The following is a 22,103-nucleotide window of genomic DNA, read 5'->3' as shown; positions in this document are numbered from 1 at the left end:
AGAGAGAGAGCGAACGGCTCGGCTCGGCTCGGTTCAGCGGCCGTGGACGTGGAAAACTGTGGTGTGTGTTTTTTTTGTTGTTCTCGAGCTTCCGACTTTGTGTGTGTGTGTGTGATTGTGTCTCGTGCTGAACCATACATGATCCACACGATGCACGCGCCAAGTGTCATGAACATGTCACACACACACACACACACACACACATAGCAGAGACACGGAGACAGTGTTGCTTTATGACATTAAAGACTGTGTGTGTGTGTGTGAGGGCACGAGGACATGTGAAGAACATACATGTGTGAACTTTGCATGATGGAGCAGATCTTTATTAACACTTTGTGGCCTGTTGTTGTTTCCTCCCTCTCTCTCTCTCTCTCTCTCTCTGTCTCTTTCCTCTAAAGGCTGGAGGACTCCATTTTGAAGGGACCGGGTGAGCAGCAGCTACACACACACACACACACACACACACACACACACAGTAAGGGAAAGTCCTCTGTTGTCTGTCCTCGGTGGACACTTTGTCTTCTTCTTCTTGTTACTTTGTAACATCATGAAGTCACGTGTTCATGTTGAAGAAGATGAAGATGAAGATGTTGGCACAAGTTTGGGCATCGTCACGTGACAGTGGTGATCTCCTTTATTCTTATTGATAATTAAAAAAAGGGGGAGGGGCCTGTTTTTCTTTTTGCGTTACATGTCTTTTTTTTTTATGGAAACATTGTAACCCTTAAAGTGAGATCCACGGCCCCCACAGTGATCCACGCTGTGGACCGGGCTGGGGAGGGAGGAGGGGGGGTGAAGGAGTCAGTGGTGACGAGTGGCAGTGCGCACATGCAGCGAGACACAGGGGCACACACAGACTTTCCACGGACACACACAGGAAATCCACGCACTGTGTGTGGATTCTGAACTTGTAGCCATCAGAAGAAGAAGGGGGGGGGTGGGCCCACGGAGGGAGGGGGGGTGTCGCGTGAATCTCTAATCCGGGGCCCGCTGGACCATCAGCTTTAGCGCATGGAGAGAGGAGGAGGAGGGAGGAGGTGAAGGGAGGAGGAGGAGGTGGTGGTGGTGGTGGTGGTGGAGGGGGGGGGCTGAGTACGTTTCACAGGATCCAGGCCTAGCAGCAGTTGTTGCCGCCGGGACTCTGCTCCTCATCCGCGTCTCACAAAAGCGCAAATTGGCGCCTTAGAACGCGACGATGAGCGCGGCGCGGGCCAGGCTCGCGCTGGCCGACATCGGAATGGTAAGATTCTCGCGCCAGATCCGGCGTCAGGCGGCGTGATTTTTGCCGTTTGATGATCCACAGAAATGTAGCCTGCATCAGCCTGTACGTGTGTGTGTGTGTATGTGAGTGAGTGACAGTGTGTGTGTGTGTGTGTGTGACCTTGTTGTGTGCGTGTCGTCGTGTTTGCATGTTTTTGTGTTTCCGTGCAGCCATGGACCCACACATACACGCGCACACACCTCTGCACACGCGCGGTGAGCACGTGCACGCGCGCGAGACTGGGTCCATTTTATTTCCAGGTCGTGGCTCGTGAAGGCCGGCGCGGTTTTTTTGACGTGAAAAAAAAACACCGTTATACCTGACAGACGGTTTACATCACAACATGACTGCCTCTTATACATATATATATATGTATGTATATAAATATACATACATATATATATATTTATATATATATATATATATGTATATATATTTAAAGAGATATAAACAGTGTGTTTTCATGTCCTGCGTGGATGTGGATGTTCTGACCTCATCCGGGTTCATGTTCATCATATATCGTGATATTTTTTTATCACAGAATCATTGAACTGTGATTCATTTAAATGAAATAAAAACATGCTCACCAAAGCTTTTAAATGCATATTATTGTTGTTTTTATTAGATTTTTTTTTCTTAATTATCAGCTGTTTTAGATTATACTGGATCATATTCACCAACATTATGACTTATTGTTGAATAAACGGCCACAATCGTGGCTTTAGGATTTTTATTTCTAACCATATTATGATGTGTGCTCTTCTCCTTCTCAGGGAGGAACCATGGCAGCAGCATGAGTGGGCCTCATGGAGGCCCTGGAAGAGAGTCCAGCTGCCCTTTGACCTCTGGCCATGACCTCTTCACCCACAGACATCATGACCGCAGACTCGGCGTGACCATGTCTGCCGCCGCCTCGTCCCTGAAGCATGCCTCCGTCTATGGCTTTGCACAAAGGGAGCACCCCTCCTCCTCCTCCACCACCTCCACCTCCACCTCCTACAGCCCTTTGAGGAGGCTGCAGCACCTCACCAGCATGGTGAGCAACCCTGACCTTGTGCTGCCCACGAGGGAGACGGAGAGGAGCTGGGAGTGGGGGACGCACAGGAGGGAGAAGGAGGTGCAGAGGGAGTCCTGGGCCGACTGCTCCAGCAGGCGTCGTCCTCCTCAAACCCACAACACTCAACCAAAACAACCTGAGGCCCCAACAGGAAGTAAGGAAGCTGCAGTGTCCAATGTCCCCACGGACAAAAAGACAGAGGGACATTTCTCAGGCCCACCCAGCCCCGCCTTCTCTCTGGACAGCAACAGTCCCTTCGCCAACGGCTTCCTCCATTTCGAGTCGTCTCTGTTCGAGGACGACGACGTGGATCGAGTCCAGGAGACGCGGTCACCCGTGGACAGCCTCCAGAGGACGGAGGACGCTCCTCCTCCTCCTCCTCCTCCTCAGCCCGCTCCCGGAGATCTAAACGTGAACCCGGGGGACGCTTCGGCGGCGCCGGGAACCAAAGTGGTGACGAGGTCGCAGTCCTCGGGTCAACGCAGGAGGTACTGGGACGGCTCGGAGGACGAGTGGGACAGCGACACGGACCTCTTCCTGTTCGTGGACAGTCCCTCACAGCACTCACTGGCAAGTAAACGAGCTTCATGTTAGAGACACAACAAGAGTAAACAAGAGGAAAGAATATCCACCAAGTCATTATTATATATTATATATATATAATATATAATAAATCTAAAATCCTCCTAATATGTCACAGAGACTCAGGAATAATGTTCATATAACAAACTGAACTCACCAACAACAACAGTACAGACAAAATATTTGCATTAAAAAAACTATTTTCTAGACTGCAAATCACGTTTATGTTTTGAAATCATGTTTTGGCGTCATGTGGCGCCACCTACCGCCGTCTACCAATCATAGCAGTCAGTAGAGTCTCAGCTGCCGAGTTACGTCAGAAAACGAAACCTAAGAGACCTCGGTATTTTGAATTTGAACGTAGTAACCGCTTTTGGCCACATTCTTACATATGGCGCCTTTAACTCTGAAAATATGTCCAAAACTGGGCAAAATAAACATTAAATAGAGTTTAAAAGGATAATAATCGCACTTCTTAAACCTTGAATAGTCAAACGTTAAAAAAATAAAAACAAGAGTAAGTTACGACATACGTCATGTGCTAAAGCTTCTTGTATATATATAGGCATAATTTAGTGGACGAAATATTAAACCGCGTTCATTCATCGCCTAAAATAAGTATGTACTTAAGTAAAGAAAGGAATACATAAATAAAATAAAGATAAACATGATTTATTCATAGCTGCAGAGGCGAGCAGAGAGCCACAGGTCGTTGACCTCTGACCTCTGAAAACCTCTCTGCAGAGGGTTTGTTTCTAATTCTCCACAAAATCCCAGCGTCTCATTTTAATCCACGTCTGTTTGGATGAAGATTGAACAGACGAGATACAGAATATGAATACATATATATATATATATATATATATATATATATACATATACTATATAGATACTGCCTCTGGCCTCCTCCTGTGCTGCTGTGACACCTGTTTACTCCTGCAGGGATAAAATAGCAGACACTGGAGCTTCATCAGCAGTTTAGGATTATTTTACGTTGAGGTGTGAAACCCGTAGCACATGATGATGATGATGATGATGATGATGATGAGTATTGGTTGCCAGACAGTGAAGCTGGTTTAAATAAACAGGATCTGATGTTAGTCTTTGGCTGTAAGCCTGCATTTAAGCATGAACGTCATGCAGGTTAGGCAATGATAAATAACCAGACGGTGCATATGAAAGCATGAATTGTGTGTTTTTTTCTGCATATGTTGGACTGACACTGTCCACAGTTGTCCCAGTCTGTCCCCTCAGCTCACATCTAATCCAAACCTCTAAAAGATCAGTTTGGACTGAAACCTCCGCTTGAATAATTATCTCATTGCGATTATTTTTGACAGGAATATGATTCATGATATCAGCGGAACGTGGTTATTTTTACGTCGTTATTCCCATTTTCATTCGCAAAACACATTGTATGTATGATATTTGTGCCGATCTGTGAGAAACAACGACATTCTGTTCAGTCTGTAGAATAAGACGTGTGTAGATCGAGACAATATTTAATTTAAAATGATATTTTGACACACATTTTTGGACGATTTGGACAATTGCAGTAGGCTGTGGTGCAATTTCCATAAAAGTTTGATTCATTCCTGCCATAGGGCTGAGTTAATAGTGCAGTGTTGTTTTTGTTGTTGTCTTTTTCTGTCCTAAAATAATGAACTTCCTGTGTCCAAACTCTGCTCAACTGAGAAACACAGAGTTGTTTTTGTTTAAAAAGCAACACAATACACTTTTAAAACAGTCATTGAACTCAATACAGCAGATCAGGAAACAGTTATATGCAAAACCTTATTTTTCAGATTCTTATTGTTGTTGTTGTTGTTGTTGTCGTTGCAGCAGAAACAGTCTCTGCCGCCGCTGAAGTTTTTAGAGGGCGAGATCATTTGGGCAAAGTTCAACCGGCGACCGTGGTGGCCCTGCGAGGTGACCTCTGACCCCGCACAGGGGATCTATCACAGAGTGAAAGGTGGGCCAATGATATTACAGTCGTGCTTCTCGTATGTGTGGGTTCATTTACAGCGATGAAGATAAACATTAGCCTGCTCTGTTGTTGTTGTTGTCGTCGTCTTAGAGCCCAGCGAGCGTCCCTGTCGCCTCTACCATGTCCGGAGCTTTGGCGAGGCTGTGGACGAGGTCTGGGTGGAGGACAAATCCACTCACTCTTTCCACGGAGGCTTCGAGTTTGAACAGCTACTGCGACTGCGGCGGAGAGGGAAGCAACGGGAGAAGAACAATAAATACACTGTAATTACTCTTTTATTCAGGATAATACACAAACTCTTTAACACCTCAGCCTCAAAATGTCCGCCTGGACTTTTGTTTTGCTTATTTATAGCCATTTTTCCAGAATAACGTTCTATATCTGGCAGTATTTTCTAACCTCAAACATCAGCACAGACTTAAGCGTGTTTTTCTTCGCCTTTCTCCAGATTGCAAAGCGTTTCCTGGACTCGTGGAGGCTCAGCGTCGCAGAAGCCGAGTCCGTTCTCCCGGATCGACCCAAAATGGCTTCCTCTGCGTCCTCGGCCACAGATTACGCCTTCCAGTTCAGTTCCTCTGTGGAGCGAGAGGACAAGGCCACGCTTCCAACCTTTTCCACGTGCACTTCGCCCGTCTCCAACCCCCCTGAAACATCGCAGCGAGTCGTCAACGGGTCCGCTTCGTCCCCGCCAACGTCTCCGGCAAAGCCAAGCACTTTACAGAAACCCTCTGGCAAGAAGAAACAGAGCAAATCAATAAAAGACAGTAAAAAGTCTAAAAATATATGTAGAAACGGCCCGGACGACGGATCTGACGCGTACAACGAAGAGTGTCCGTACTCCGACCTGGACTCGGTCCCTAAGATCCTGTGTCCTAAAGCGCTCGAGCGTCGGCAGAAGCTGGTTCCAGCTCAGGCGTCTGTCGCGGTCGTCAAAGAGGTGAAGAAGCAGCCGGAGACCCAGAGCGGACTCTGGTTCAGTAAATCAGGCAAAGACCGGCGGCCGAAGACCACCAGCTCAGCGCCGGACCGCACTCTCTTCAGCAAGGCGTCGTGTAAGAAGAAGAACCTTCCTGTCGTCGGTAAGAAGACGGCGGTTCCTGGTGTCTCTGCAGGTGTCGGTGATCTGTCAGTGATGTCAGACAAACACAAGCCTGTGGTCAGCGCTGAAGTAAATCCTCCTCCTGTGCAGTTAGGACACTTGAAGAGTAAAAACACCTCTGTTTCCAATGGGCCGGGCCTTTCTGACCCCTCAGAGAAGCCGAGCTCCGCTGAGACTGGTGCGGTGTCCAGGTCCAGACACTCAAAGTGTCCACAGACGCTCAGCACTACAACCAGCGCTCTGATCGGCAAATTGTCGGACCAGTTTGGGAGCTTAGAGGTTAAAAGTTCGCAGGAGCCCGGCATTAAAACCAGCTCCGGTGTCCAAACCGATTGTTCAGAAAGTGTGAATGTGAGTGTCAGTCAAACTAAAAGTCCTGACACGATAAAAATAAATAAAAAAGCCACTTTAGTTGATAAGGTTTCTGATCAACCGGAGAAAAAAGACTGTAGCAAAACTCCGGCGCCCAGCGCCGTCACTCCTAAGCCGATGTCAATCCTAGAGAAGCAAGCGAGTCTGGTCTCCAAGTGTCGGCTCCCGTACGTCAAATTAATCCGCAGGAACATCGAGGACAGTCAGTTCTTCAACGCCAGACTAAACCTGAAACCCACCGAACGGCAAACGGCAAGCAAAGAGACTGAGAAGGCGCCAGACAAAGACAAGAACGTGACCAAAAAGTCCTCCAAGCGTCAGTCGGACAGAGCGCACGGCAGAGCCAGCGTCCCCTTAGAGAAGATCCTCAGTTCGGAGAAGATCAAGGTCTCAGTCGTCAAGTTGAAAACCTGCGGGGAGAATGGAACGTTTCACCTGTCGACGGAAACGTCGCCGGGGAAGAGTGCCACGGTCTCCGCTGTGGCGACTGCTGATGAGTCAAAGGTCGCGGAGAGGAAACCGAAACGCCCTCCCTCTGATGCAACAAGTACAACAACAACAACGTCTGACACCGGTGCATCTGATATTAAAACTCCTGCTCCTCAAAAAAAGCAAGCGAGATGTTTGGAAGCAGGAGAACAAAAGGTAAAAGAAAGAGAGGAAGTTAAATTACAGACGACTGCCGTAACTCACCGAGAACAAAACAACAACAATCAAAAGCTAGGTCCTTCAGAGTCCAAGGTCTCTGAAGACCTGACTCCTGACAAATCCAAGACTGTTGTCCGCACACAATCAAAGCCGGTTCCCGAGGAGGTGCAGAAAGTACCGGTGCAGCCGGCTCACCTCCCGGCCAGCGGTCGCTTGATGACCAGAGCCTTGAAGGCCATGCAGGAGGCAGAGCAGAAGAAGAAGAAGAAGAAGGCTCAGCAGAAGAAAGAATCCTTAGATCCATCGTCGCGAAACTCCCACCGGAGTCTAAAAACCAAACCCAACCTCAGCACTAAAGTCAAGCCTGTGAAACCAAAGCTGACTAAAAACACCGAGCGTGATCAGGACACACTTTCCAGCTGCAGCAGCTCCAACTTAACGTCCTCCAGTTCCGCTGACGTCGACACTGACGTCAAAAGCGAAGATGAAGACCACTCCATATCCTCGACACCGCCCATGGACTTCATCCCCCTCACTTCTTCATTGAAGGCCAAAAAGGAAGATCAGCCGCCGTCTTCGTCCTCCTCGCCGTTCTCCTTCATGAACGCCTTCAAGAACGTGACGGAGGTCTCCTTCCAGTCAGTGACGAACGACGGCAAACCCGCCTCTTTCACGCCAAACTCCAACTACAAGTTCAGCACGTTCCTCATGATGCTGAAGGACCTGCACGACACCAGAGAGCGAGACGGGGCCCCCTTCGAGCTGGACATCGGGCCCCCGAGTGCCCACGTGAAGGAGGAGCCGTCGGTGATGCCTCCCGAGGCTAACGCTGCGGAACAAGACGTTAACAATAATTCATCGGAGAAGGTCGTCATCGCACGCTGCGGAGACGCCAAAGGTCAGACGCTGAAGAGGCCGTACAACAGAAGAGGCGGCTGCACTGGAGTCAAGAAGAGAACCAACCACAGAGTGCCTTGTTCTCCTGCCAGGTCTGGACCTGGTTTCCCCGGACTGGAGTCTTCTTCATCAGGACTGGAATCTTCATCGAGGGTCCAGTCCATGTTGGGCATGCAGGTGAGCAGGTGGGAGAACCCGACTGTGGGTGACGGACACGTGGCTCACGGGGAGGACGCGGAGGAGACGTGGAGCCGAGTGAACCTGGAGAACCTGCAGAACATGATGATGATGACGCCTTTGGAGGAGCAGCGGTCCGACGCCAGGCTGGGTCCGGAGGCGAGGGAAGGCCTCGCCGCCGGAGACCGAGCGGAGACGAACGCGAGCTTCACGCACATCGCCAGAGGACACGAAAAGTCTCTGTCAGGAGGTAGGTCCAGAATAATCTATCATAATCTGACCGGAAACCACTGTGCGAAATACAGGGGGGTCTGGGAGGGTAAGACCCCCCTGATTAACACTCGAGACCCCCTGAAAGCCTTAAAGGCAAAATTTGAGGGGGGTCTAAACTAGGGCTGGACCATTAATTGAATTTTATTCATGACTTTGATTTTGGCTTCACACGATCATAAAAACATTATAATCGAAGAAAAACGATTTATGCGGTGCATGGCGCGGCAGTGTGACGTGTGGGGGAAAAAAAATGCAAATTTTTTTTTCATATTTTTTTGGAAGGTCGAGATCTCGACCTTGGAAAAAAACATTACAAAAAAAACCAAAACTTTTCCATATCTTTTTGGAAACTCGAGATTTAAAAAAAGAATTAAAAATTTGTCTTTTTTTTTTTTCGTCATGTCACTTCGGGGGCTCCGTAATTTCTGGCTGTTCTTTTAAATCATATTTAAAGTTGAATTTTGGTGGTTCAATAAACTAATGTTTAAAAATCGATGAATATCGTGTCTATCAATCATGATTTCAATATCAGTCAAAAATAATTGTGACTAATATTTTTGCACAATAAACCACTCCTGTCTTTCCCTTTCTGTCTTATTTTAGCTCACAAACGAATACGAAAACCGAGTAAGAGGCTGCTGGAGTGGTCGGGCGAGTACGATCAGATTTTCTCCACGAGGAAGAAAAACAAAAAGCCTCTTCAGTCTCTAGAAAAGGTAAAAAAAACAAAACTTCATTTTGTTATAAGGGAATAATTCTACCGTTGAGTGTCAATGAAACCGTGACGCTTGTCTTCCTCAGAGCGCTGATCCGATCACGTCCACGTCTGAAGACCCGAGTCTGGACAAGAACTCTCGCGACCTCTTGTCGTCTTTCACCAACTCACTTCCCGAAATACAGACTCCGCCTCCTGAGGAAACAGGAAGTGCAACAACAACAACAACAACAACAACAACAGTGTCCCCGCAACTCCAGATCCCCAGCACTGAAGACACGTGTCCTACCCATGATGCACCTGCAGTGCTGTCCATCGACACGCTGACCCCCCCGCCTGAGGCTGAACACGCGCTCTCAGACGCCAAAGATTACAGTGAGGATCATTTGTTTTTGTACTTTATTACGTTAACGACGGACGTTTAAGTGGCTTTGACACACAGAGGTGTTTTTTTTTTGTTTTCGTCGACAGGAAACGCTCCGCTGCTGGAGAGGAAGAGGAAGAGGAAGCCCACGCAGAAGATCCTGGAGTACTGTATGGAGGCCGAGGCTTCACCGGTGCCCAAGAAGAAGGTAGATCCTGGTGTGGTTTGATGGGTATTCTGCTTACCTGAAAAGGTTGTTTTTTGATCACGTTTCTCTTGTCGCAGATCAAAACACTAAAGAACACTCAAAACCCTGCTCCTCAGTCCGGTCAGTAACTGTATATATATATTACATCATTGGTTCTCAAAGTGCGGCCCGGGGGCCAATGGCGGCCCGCAGAAACATTTCTGGCGGCCCCGCAGTGAATTACAGTTGATATATTTAATCCAGGAGCTACTACGCTTGTTAAATGTTTATTGGACATTACTGGATACAGACCAATAAGTGTAAACAAAAATACTGGGTATTTACCTGGTTTCTATATGGTGAATTTTAGTGTGTTATTGGGTTATAAGCTGGTAATAAGCAGGTAGCTACAGCCCCCAATTACTAGCTATTTACCCAGTAAATATATGGTAAAAGAAATGTGTTACTTGGTATTAACCTGTAATTAGAAGGTAAGAAAAATGGCCAAAATACTGGGTAATTACCCAGTAAATTATAAAGCGTTATTATATTAATCTGGTCATTAAAATGATTACAAATGGGATTTCTTTCTGTTTCTTTCTGTTTTTTTCCTTTGGCGGCCCTCAGTCCAATGTTGGGTTCCTAAATTGCCCCTCAGGTGTCAAAACTTTGAGAACCCCTGTATTACATTATTGTGCACGTTTTCTTCAGTTCCTCAATGATAACTTATATTAAAACATGTCCACGTCACTCTCCAGATTCAGGACCACCACCTTTAAAACTCAAGAGACATCACCTGACACCAGCGATTCTGGAGGATTCCACTGCTCCGCCCGTGGCCTCCATTCAGACCACGCCCACCCCTGCACCTCCTCCTCCTCCTGCACCTGCACCTGAGCCCAGCCCTGTGGAGCCAGAGTCAGCCGACATGGATGCTCCTCAGCCTGAGGACACTGAAGCTCAGGAGGTGAAGAAGGACACGGCAGAATCAGAGGTCAGAGGATGACGTTTTATCTGCATCACTTGTTGTTTAAGGGGGACGGGGAGGCGGCTGCTCACTGCACATTTCACTAAAAACAGCCCTGAGGCTCCGAGTGTCGGGGGCCCCTTATCAGCGGGGGCCCCTTCACAAGCTGCGCCTCTGTCGCCACTCTGAATCATGACTGTCATGTGTCTGATTCAGCTGCAGAGGTTTAATGAGATTGTTGTGGCGTGTTCTCAGTCAGCATCTCCCTGTGGTGTCTGTCATCAGGGCGACTCGTCCAGCCTGGACCACAGCTTCTCCTCCCTGAAGGAGGACTTCTCCCTGTGCGACGACCCGCGTTCACCCTCGAGGAAGATCATCGGAGACCGAGGAGGCCCCGCCTCCATGAAGGAGAACATCTGTCAGGTGAGATATACGGACACATATGTGACGCTTTTACAATTCTGTAAAGTCTTTGTTAACCTTGTTGTGTTGTTGTCAGGTGTGTGAAAAGACAGGGGAGCTTCTCCTGTGTGAGGGTCAGTGCTGCGGTGCCTTCCACCTGGCCTGCATCTCTCTGGCTCAGGCACCAAAGGGGAAGTTCATCTGTCCTGAGTGCACATCAGGTACGTCTGTGTTTCCACTTTAACCTCTTCTTCCCTGACCCTGAGTCCCTGCTCGAAAAATGACATGCCCAAACTAAATACAGTAAACCTCTGCAGTTCTATGTGGATTATCTTGGCATCAAAATAAAGATAACACTTGTGAGATTCCACCAGAGGTGTAAGTTTCACTGTAGATGCCACTGTGTCAGAGTAAATGTACATGGAACACAGCATAAATGAAGGATTTTTTTCTCTCGCCTAAAAAAATATTGCATTTTTAAGCAAATATCACCTTTAAAATATGCAGTAGGAGCTTAAAAACACACGGAGGTCATGTAACAACATGTGTACATGAGCTGTGCAAAGTCTGATGCTGCTGAAATGAAGCAGAATGAAATTACAGAGGTTTTAGTTAAGAGATGTCTGGGCGTTTTCTCTTTTGACACAGTTTGGCACCATCTGTGCCGTTTGAGATTTCTTCGGTACCAAATTATTAAAAACCCATTTAATTTTATTTACATGTCACTACAGATCTGAAAAGAAATTGTTTTGAAAAAATAAAAAAAAGTATGATAACTCGCTGTAAATCGATGCTTCCTGTGCGGTGCGTAATAACAACTCTGTGACTCTGCAGCGTCTTCAGTTACGCAGCACCATAGCTCTGGCTTACCTTGGTCAACTAGGGTGATTGACAGCTCGTTTCAAACCTCTAAACCGGTAGAATCAGACCCCGGTCACCAAATGCACGTCAATCACTTCATTAGCGAGTCAAAAGAACATAAATGCATATGACGCATTTGTGCAGACATTCGCCTTTCTCTAATCAGAACGATCTAATGTCGCTCTGTAATGATCAATCAGACCGGGATTTGTTCCCAAAACATGCTGGGAAGTGTAGTTCTTCATTAGAAGTGGTTTTGTTGCGGTGAAAAAACTTGTTCTGATAAACAGCAAAGGTAAGATGACATTTCTGCTTGTATTTCTTGAAAGTCGGTTGTTGTTTTGCTCTTATTTTGGGGCTGGATCCGTGAATCTTGGTCGTAGAGTGATAAAAATGGTTCCGTTGGAATGTGTAGATTCTCCGCTGTCCAGCCGACTCGTGTTTTTTCGTTTTTTCATAATCATGCTGATGCTCCGGTGCCGTTTTTCAATGTGTGCGCTGTAACGTTTTTTTCCGCTCCTGCTGGTTTGATCCGTCAGTGTTTTAACTGTGTGTGGTGAACATAAGAATGGTTTATATGAGCTTTTAGCTGAGTTTCTGACTTTTCTGTGGGTATGCAGCATGTCTGTGTTTGTTAAAGTTAGACATGGTTTTATGACGCTTTTGTCGCTGCGTCTGACGCTGCCCCCGATCCCGGGGGCAACCGCGAAGAAGAGGTTAAATCAACACTAATTCCACAGTTGCTATTATTCTTGTTTTACGTCGCAGGCGTCCACACCTGCTTTGTGTGTAAAAAGCGCAGCGAGGACGTGCGGCGCTGCATGATCCCCGTGTGCGGGAAGTTCTACCACGGCGAGTGCATCGCCAACTACGCCGCAACGGCGCCCGTCAACCGGGGTTTCCGCTGCTCCATCCACGTGTGCCTGACGTGCTTCATCGCCACGCCCAACAGCCTGTCCATCTCTAAAGGTAAACAAAGGTCGGGTCAGGAGGTGACTGTGACCTTTAACCCCTGTGGCCTCTGTAACCCCCGTGTTTCTGTGTTTCAAGGTCGCCTGGTGCGGTGCGTGCGCTGCCCGGTGGCTTATCACGCCACGGACCTGTGCATGGCCGCCGGCTGCGTGGTCCTCTCCAACAACAGCATCATCTGTCCGAACCACTTCGCTCCCAGACGCGGCGTCAAGAACCACGAGCACGTCAACGTCAGCTGGTGCTTCGTCTGCACAGAGGGTAACGTCTTTAACGCCGCTGTTTGTAGTCATGAGAGTCTACAAGTGGAAAAGCGCTGTAAGACTGTGCTTCCTCCTCCTGTGCTGTAGGGGGCAGCCTGCTGTGCTGTGAGTCCTGTCCTGCCGCCTTCCACCGCGAGTGTCTCAACATGGAGATGCCTAAAGGCAGCTGGTACTGCAACGACTGCAAAGCGGGGAAGAAACCTCGCTTTAAGGACATCCTGTGGGTGAAAGTGGGGCGATACAGGTCTGTGACGAGCGGCACTTCCTCTTAATAATCTTTAAAATACACACGTTTGTCTTCATTATCCATCTCTCTGCTTGCTGATGAACCGGTGCACAGGTGGTGGCCAGCAGAGGTCAGCCATCCCAAAACCATCCCGGAGAACATCCAGCGCATGAAGCACGACGTGGGCGAGTTTCCCGTCCACTTCTTCGGCTCCAACGATTACCTGTGGACGTACCAGGCCAGAGTCTTCCCTTACATGGACGTGGACGCCAACAGCAAAGAGAAGATGGGGAAAGGAGTGGACGCCACCTACAGGAAAGGTAGAGTGATCACCTCTGTGTTTTTGTTATGCTCGACGAGCGACGCGGAGCATATAGCGTTCGCACCGTTCCGTCCGTCCGTCATTCCGTCCATCCGAACTAAAATGAATACCTTCCTGTGCGCGTATGTCCTTCACATTTTGCAGGATTGTTTAGTGGGTGAATATCTCCAGGCGTTTTTTTTTCGGGGAAATGTGAGAAATGTGTAAACGGCACTTTACGAGCTTGTCAACACGATAACTTGACAAATATTCGACATATTGATGTCAAACTGGCACTGTCCATGCCTCTTACAAGTATCTTGAACAAGTTCGAAGATCGGTGACCTTGACGTACTTTCCAAGGTCACGGCTGCACTTGGAACTTTGAAAATAGCCAAAACTGGCACTTTTCAAGCTTGTCAACGCGATAACTTGACAAATATTTATTGTATTGCTGCCAAACTGGCACTGTGGATGGCTCTTACAAGTATCTTGGATAAGTTCGAAGATGGGTGACCTTGACCTACTTTTCAAGGTCACAGCTGCACTTGAAACTTGAAGAATTGCCAAAACCGGCACTTTACAAGCTTGTCAACACGATAACTTGACAATATTCGACATATTGCTGCCAAACTGGCACTGTGGATGCCTCTTACAAGTATCTTGAACAAGTTCGAAGATGGGTGACCTTGACGTACTTTACAAGGTCACAGCTGCACACCACATGTCCAAAGTGGCCTTCATTGCCTATGCAAATTTTGCTTTAAAATTGGCATATAAATGTGGGCGCATGGACTCGGTGCGGAGCATTAGTAGTCGTCGACTATCACCACTCTAGTTTCTTGTGCCGCTTGTTACTCGATGAGATGATGATGGTGGATCTGCGTCCACAGCTCTGGAGGAGGCAGCTGTGAGATTCAAAGAGCTTCAGGCAGAGAAGGAGCTGAGGCAGCTGCAGGAGGACAGGAAGAACGACAGGAAACCTCCTCCATACAAACACATCAAGGTCAGCGACGTTAGTGACACAGTTTGATATAAAGGTAACTGTATGCTTTCATTCTGAGGTCCTGGTCTCTCTCTCTCTCTCTCTCTCTCTCTCTCTCTCTATCTCACATTCAGGTGAATCGACCGATAGGAAAGGTTCAGATTTTGACGGCCGACCTGTCGGAGATCCCTCGCTGTAACTGTAAGGCCGCAGACGAGAGTCCGTGTGGTCCAGACTCAGAGTGCATCAACCGCATGCTGCTGTACGAGTGTCACCCACAGGTGGGTGACACACAACTTTGAAAAGTCGTGGACAGATTTGGAGGAAATTTTCAGGAAATGTCCACAAATAGACCAGGAACAAGTGATTAAGGGCCAATTCCAATTCCTATCTTAACCATCAAGCTCAACCCTTAATCTTAACTGGCCTCAAAACCAAGTGTTGAGGGTTATTTTGTCACTTAGAAATGGGACACCCCTTAAATGCAGATACGTCTTCAGACTGTAGGGGGCAGAATCACGCCAAAGCTGCATTCAGTCTGTCAACTCCAAAAAAGAAGAAGAACACATTACGTCACGATTATTTATTAATTGTCAGTTAGTTATAAGATGATACTCATACAAATACCACAACCACGGACATATTCAGCTGACAGTTACCACACACCACGGCTTATTGAAAAGTAAACCACACCGGCCGGCTATTGACAAAAGATCGTAAAATAAAAATAAATGTTACGCAACAATGACGTCAGTAATCCATAAAATGGGCCTAAACTAAGATAATACAATGGTTTTCATCATTTTTATATCTCTATTAACAAAGAAAATACTTAATTTGTATCGCACTCGTTTCGCTGCTTTCGACGCTACATGTCAAAACACGCAATGCATTCTGGGTAGCCCTTGCTCCCAAGGGTGGTCTCGGAAAATCTCAATATTGAGGGCGATACAGACCCTTAAACTTGGCCCTCAACTTAATTTTTCTGAGAATAGGGACAGCACTTGCACTAGAGGGAGAACGCATTTCTGAGATTGAGGGTTATTTTGTGGGGGGCTGAGCTGCCTTGACTGAGGTCTGCGCTCTCCGAGTGCTTTTCTCGTTGAATATACATTCAGCTGAAGAAATTCAGATGGTTGCCGTGTCACAGATTTAAAAATGGCCCACTTCCTGTTGAGTTGAGTCGAGGCTACAGTCACAGTAGACTTTTTTTGTTCGTCATGGGCTGTTTCGTGAGGCTTTGTCCTACCAGGCTTCACCTTTGGGGGGTGCTAATGAGCTATGTCTGCACTACTTTCACACATCCACCTTATTTTATGTCAACGTTTTGGCCAGTTCTGATTTACATGACCATTTTCACCTTTTCATTTGGTTCCTCTGGATTTATAAAGATTGATGATTTTTTCCGCAGGTCTGCCCGGCAGGAGAGCGCTGTCTGAACCAGGCGTTCAGTAAGCGTCAGTACAGTCAGGTGGAGATCTTCAGGACGCTGTCTCGAGGCTGGGGACTCCGCTGTGTCCACGACATCAAGAAGGTGAGGACCGCACAGATGTTAGTGATCGGTGAGTGTGGATCAGGCTGAACAGCGAGTCTTTCTCCTCCTCTCAGGGTCAGTTTGTGAGCGAGTACGTGGGCGAGATGATCGACGAGGAGGAGTGCAGGTCCAGGATCAGACACGCTCAGGAGAACGACATCTGTAACTTCTACATGCTCACGCTGGACAAGGTTAAAGGAGATCTGAGATCTTCACAGTTCTTTTCATTAACAATAAAGTTCCTCACGGTGTTTTTGGGTGTGTTTTTTAGGACCGGATCATCGACGCGGGGCCAAAGGGGAACGAGGCTCGCTTCATGAACCACTGCTGTCAGCCAAACTGTGAGACGCAGAAGTGGACGGTGAGCGGAGACACTCGAGTGGGACTGTTCGCTCTCGTGGACGTTTCTGCAGGTACGGAATAAACCGCCGGTCCAACAAAACTAAACGACTACGTTTGACTCCCTTTTTAATGTTAAATCAATTTGAAAGTTATAATGAGTTATTTCTGTGCATGTTTTTATTTACAGATTCATTTTGCGTCATATATACTTTTATATAGTGAGCAATTTATTGTTCCACCACAAAACAAACACCTTTATTGTGAAATTATGTGAAATAATATCATGAATATTATTTATTATTCCAAAAAGTTGGACTTTTTTGCACTTGACAGCCCCCTACTGACCAAACTATTTTATTTTATTTATATATATATATATATATTATTTGCATCATATTATTTTTTATTTGGATTGCAGTGTCTGTTTAAAACCCTAGTTACACATATTTACATTGATTTTTTGGTTTGTTGCTCCTCGTTGTGTGATAAGGAATGTTTTCATGTCTGTTGTGTGTGTGTGTGTGTGTGTGTGTGTGTGTGTGTGTGTGTGTGTGTGTGTGTGTGTGTGTATGTGTGTGTTAACTGGGAACACAAGTTATTGATTAGATTATTGATGAGAACGCTGCTTTTCAAGCCCCTGGAGTGTTCTTCTTTAACCCTAGAACACTGTCCCTCAAATTCAAAACACCATCGCTAACGCCGGGTGATTTTTACCCGAGATAATAAAGACACCCAATAAAAAGTACTTGTCATCAAAATATATCACAACATGACAAAGTTTGAGTTGTGATCTTTTATTTTAAACTGTGTCATGTCTAACAAAATGAAAGAAAAGCATCATGAGGGGACAAATATAAAAATGCTCAAAAATTACTGGATTATTAGGAATTTGGGAACAAAAAAATTCTAGAAAAAAAAAAAAAAAGTAATGAAGATGCAAACTTGTTTTTCATGAAAATCACATTTATTTGCTAGGGTTAGGGTTAATCTCATGTCATTTTCTCATGTTATTCTGTATCTTACAATTACGAAGGAGTATTAGGGCCAACCAAAAAAAAATTTCTGGCAAAAAAAATGCATCACAAAAAAATTCTGGCAAAAAAAAAAAAATTGGCAAAAAAAAAAAAATCAGGCTCATAAAAAAAAAAGTCAGGCAAAAAAAATAAATAATTAAACCAAAGATTTTTTTTGGTTGGCCCTAATACTCCTTCGTATACAATACAATATGTCGTTATAAAATATCTATATTCGAGTGTGGCTGAAATCAAGTGTCTTCATCTGTGTTTGTGTCTCTGTTTCAGGCACAGAACTCACCTTCAACTACAACCTGGAGTGTTTGGGAAACGGGAAGACGGTGTGTAAATGTGGAGCGTCCAACTGCAGCGGCTTCCTGGGCGTGAGGCCGAAGGTGAGCGGCGACGCACATTTAAAGTAAAAAAAAAAAAAGTTACATCAGCGTCGCTGGTGTTCAACGATCCTCTCGTTTCAGAACAACCCTCCTCCTCCGTCTGAGGACAAAGGTCGCAAGATGAAGAGGCGAGGACACGGGAAGAAGAAGAAAAAGACCGTGGTGACCAAAGAGAGAGAGGACGAGTGCTTCAGCTGCGGGGACGGAGGACAGATGGTGTCCTGCAAGAGACCGGGATGTCCTAAAGTTTACCACGCCGACTGTCTCAACCTCACAAAGAGGCCTGCAGGTCAGGAAAACTAACACATTTCTAATGTATTAGCTCCGACCACACAGAAGTCGAACAAAAATGGCTATAGTATATACGCATTTGAACAAACTCGTCCTAGCACGTTTGAGCTAGCCACGTCAATACACGTGTTCTAGACAAGTTAACGATTAAAAGTTATGAAAGGATTTTCTCTACGTCAAAAGGCGTGGACTCGGTGCTCCGACAAAGTTGGCGGGAAAAATACTTTAAAATTCCGCTTTTTGGGTGGATTTAAAGGTACAACTGAACATTTACGTTTTTTTGTAGTGAGTTAACTGGTGATTTGGGTTTTTAGACGACTGAAAGATCTCCCAAGATCTGCGTTCGGGGGATTCTGCCGGGGTGTATGTTAGGAGATTATTATAAATATAAGAGACTGTTTTCTTATGGGGAGCTTTCTCCATCAGTGATATTAAAGGGTGGGTCCCCCAAAAGTGCTGACCTTACTCTAAAATAGAGGAGCTGTGAGTTTCTTGGGATGCCGAAATGGGATATTAAATTGGGAAAGTCCAGAATTGTGTTTTGGCCCGAGATATCCCCCAATGTCCAAATACCATGTTGAGCCCATAATTGTGAGATGAATGGTACACCACCCGTCAATAAATTGATGTTATGCCAAATGGGGGAGTGTTTATGCCATTTTGGTTTAAAACCCATATATTTCTCTATTTTTGATGATGCGCAAGCATAACAACAACATGGAACTAAAGTAGGCCACCTGTGTTCCCCCGGTGAGAATTTATCGCGCACCACTAGCTAGTTTGCTGTGCGCGCCGCCGCACTGTGTTACAGCTTAGCATAGCAGCGGAGAAAAAGAAAAGCCCACAGCAAAAACGAACGATTTGTGGCTCCAATTTTCCTTCATGTATTTGTACTTTTTTGCCAGTATGGATTTGAAATGGGTCTTAAATTTTATTCATTATGTTCTTAAAAAAGTCTTAAATTTGACTTGTTGAAACCTGCAGAGACCCTGAGGTTGTGGAAGATGAATTTCACTTTGTTTTTTATTGGAACTCTCTTTTTGAATCAATTCAGTTAAAAAAAAATCCTGATATATTTTGGAAATATTGAAGGAGAGATTTTGTGCTGGCTGTTTGAAAATGATGATTTTGCTTTGGCAAAATGTTTAGAAAAGATGTTATTTGTGTCTTCAAAGGTCGATGGGAGTGTCCGTGGCACCAGTGCGACATCTGCTTCAAAGACGCGGCGTCCTTCTGCGAGATGTGTCCCAGTTCTTACTGCAACCAGCACCGCGAGGGCCTGCTCTTCATCTCCAAGCTGGACGGCAAACTGTGCTGCAGCGAGCACGACCCCTGTGGACCCGACCCGCTGGAGCCGGGGGAGATCCGGGAGTACAAACCCGAGCCCAGAGCGCTGACCTCCGGCCTGGGCATGGCCGTCATCCCGTCTGCTGCTGCTGCTGCTGCTGCCGCCGCTGCTCCGAACACGACCGCCGCTCTGGACCCGAGCACCAGGCGAGTGCAGGAGATCAGCGCTGGTGCTGGACCTTCTGAGGCATTTCCCGCCTTTTCCATCCCAGTGCCCATCACCATTCCCGTGGCTCCTCCTCCTCCCGCTTCGTCACCTCCCCCCAGCAGCTCTGACGCTCCCAGCAGCCCACAGGTGTTCGACCTCCCTCACTATTCACCCATCTCTTCATATGATGAGGAGGAGGAAGAGGAGGAGGAGGAGGAGGAGGAGCTGTTAGGAGAGGTGGAAGAGGAGTTAGAAGACGAGCAGAAATCAGAGCTTCACGATGACGATGGAGAGGCAGAGGTGGAAGAGGTCGGGTTGGAATATCTTGAGATTAAAGAGGACGACGATGAGGATGAGGAGGAGGAGGATGAGGAGGAGGACGACGATGAGGAGGAGGAGGAGGACGAGGAGGTAGAGGAGGAAGAAGAGGAGGAGGAGGATTAACAGACAGTGGACAAATATTATTTATGATGGCACAGGAAATGGAGAAGACAGCAGTGAGGAAACAAACAACACTACACGAGCAGTAACAGTGTGAAATCACTCTGTGTTCACTCTGCGTTTACGTTGTGTTCACTCTGCGTTTACGTTGTGTTCACTCTGCGTTTACTTTGTGTTCACTCTGTATTCACTCTGCGTTTACGTTGTGTTCACTCTGCGTTTACGTCGTGTTCACACTGTGTTCACTCTGTATTCACACTGCGTTTACGTTGTGTTCACTCTGCGTTTACGCTGTGTTCGCTCTGTGTTCACGTTTACGCTGTGTTTTTACGCTGCGTTTACGCTGTGTTCACACTGTGTTCACTCTGTATTCACAGTGTTCACTCTGTGTTTCACGCTGTATTCATACTGTGTTCACTCTGCGTTCGCGATGTGTTCACACTGCGTTTACATTGTGTTCACTCAGTGTTTCACACTGTGTTCACTCTGGGTTTCACGCTGTATTCACACTGTGTTCACTCAGCGTTTACATTGTGTTCACGCTGTGTTCACTCTGCGTTTACATTGTGTTCACACTGTGTTCACGCTGTGTTCACACTGTGTTCACGCTGTGTTCACTCTGCGTTCGCCCTGTGTTCACTCTGCGTTTACGTTGTGTTCACGATGTGTTCACTCTGCGTTCGCGCTGTGTTCACTCTGCGTTTTACGGTGTGTTCACCCTGTGTTCACGCTGTGTTTCCTGACCTTGTTTCTCACTTGCTGACAGAGTGACTTTGCACAAACTGGCTGCACCTTTATCTGCGGGAGCTCTGACAAACAGAATCACCTACTTCAGTATGTTCTGTAAACACTGTTTCACTCGGTTTTTTCCTACATTTTTCACCTATTACTCCTGCCGTTTTGGTTTGGTTCAGTTTGGTTTTCCCGTGAGGTCGTAGGTCAGGTTTCATGTTCGGGGCTGGGTGCAAAAAAAAAATAGATTTTTCCAATTCATAAAGTCCTTAGATGGATCATTCATACGCCAAACCCTGTGTCCTGTAATCATCGATGGTGTAGAAATACCAGAAATACTTAAACTCGGCACTCACCAGATGTTTTGCTGCACTTCTAGGCTGGATATTCTGAAAATATGACAACTTTTGTACACTTTGTAGCATTAGCTCTGTGAATATCAAGCAAAAACAGTGATATGGAAATGTCCCCCAAAATGAATAGGAAATCAAGTCAAATCAGTAGCGATACCCAGCCTGATTTCATTTATTGTACAAGGTGACCTGTGGAAGCTCACTGTAGCTGGTGAGTACGTGTTCACACTTCCTGTGAGGGCGGGGCAGATGCTGCTGAGTCACTGATCCGTGTGTAGTTTTTAAAAGAAAAACAATCACTTTATCCTGGACTGGACTGAGATGTGTGTGCGGTTCAGTGGACTGAGTGCAGTGCTGCTGGTGACCTCCAGGTGTGCAGGTCGCCTTGGTCACGAGACGGCGCTCGTCTTAGACGTTTCGGACGCTTGGATGTAGAACAGAACGAGGAGGGAATCTTCTCCGCATCATTTCATGCCAAAAAAAAAAAAGGTCAGAGGTCCTTAAAAATGACAAGAAGTTAGTGTTTGAGTGAGAAAAGACAGTATTTATTCCATCACGGGGACAGTGTACGACTCTAGGTGATTAGAACCTGTGTTAATCTGCAAGGACGTAGTTCTCACCGTTTTTATTTACTCTTCTGACGCACAAATGAGGGGCAGAGGTGATGTCAGCGGTGATGTCACGAAGGTGTTGGACGATGGAACGATGGACATGATGCTTGCACTTCTCTCGTATGTGTTCTTCTTACCCACGTGTTTAACTCTACAAGCTTATAATAATTGTCCGTGTGTGTGTGTGTGCGTGTGATCTGCCAACGCCTTAGAGTGTGTTTCTCTGGAGCGCTGTGGCATCAGTGAGAGCCCAGCTTTTTCCCCTCCTAAGGCCTTTTTACAGCTGCCCCGACGAGCGATGTT

General features: G+C 46.6%; 2 protein-coding genes across 2 annotated transcripts; both read left to right on the top strand.

Moving 5' to 3' along the window:
* Nucleotides 1–1,113: 1,113 nt before the first annotated feature.
* Nucleotides 1,114–2,912, top strand: LOC310944655 (uncharacterized protein; the record flags this gene model as incomplete). The annotated part of the gene is made up of 2 exons (XM_083910461.1): nucleotides 1,114–1,240; nucleotides 2,035–2,912. Exon 2 carries the CDS (start codon nucleotides 2,055–2,057, stop codon nucleotides 2,910–2,912), a length of 858 nt encoding a protein of 285 aa, XP_083766587.1. The 5' UTR covers nucleotides 1,114–1,240; nucleotides 2,035–2,054.
* A 1,116-nt stretch (nucleotides 2,913–4,028) lies between these two features.
* On the top strand, nucleotides 4,029–20,107 carry nsd1b (nuclear receptor binding SET domain protein 1b; the record flags this gene model as incomplete). Its single annotated transcript, XM_083910460.1, has 23 exons — nucleotides 4,029–4,043; nucleotides 4,743–4,872; nucleotides 4,978–5,150; nucleotides 5,336–8,330; nucleotides 8,957–9,069; nucleotides 9,155–9,443; nucleotides 9,540–9,640; nucleotides 9,718–9,760; nucleotides 10,378–10,613; nucleotides 10,872–11,009; nucleotides 11,086–11,209; nucleotides 12,618–12,818; nucleotides 12,900–13,079; nucleotides 13,169–13,325; nucleotides 13,422–13,627; nucleotides 14,502–14,614; nucleotides 14,728–14,874; nucleotides 16,005–16,127; nucleotides 16,202–16,318; nucleotides 16,399–16,540; nucleotides 17,771–17,877; nucleotides 17,959–18,166; nucleotides 19,344–20,107. The coding sequence occupies 23 exons, from the start codon at nucleotides 4,029–4,031 to the stop codon at nucleotides 20,105–20,107; spliced, it is 6,822 nt and encodes a 2,273-aa protein (XP_083766586.1).
* Nucleotides 20,108–22,103: the final 1,996 nt, after the last annotated feature.

The sequence above is a fragment of the Microchirus variegatus genome (genome assembly GCF_963457635.1).
Source record: "Microchirus variegatus genome assembly, chromosome: 2".
NCBI classification, from domain to species: domain Eukaryota; kingdom Metazoa; phylum Chordata; class Actinopteri; order Pleuronectiformes; family Soleidae; genus Microchirus; species Microchirus variegatus.
Note: the sequence above shows the minus strand (reverse complement) of the source record. Positions and strands in the feature narration are given on the sequence as shown.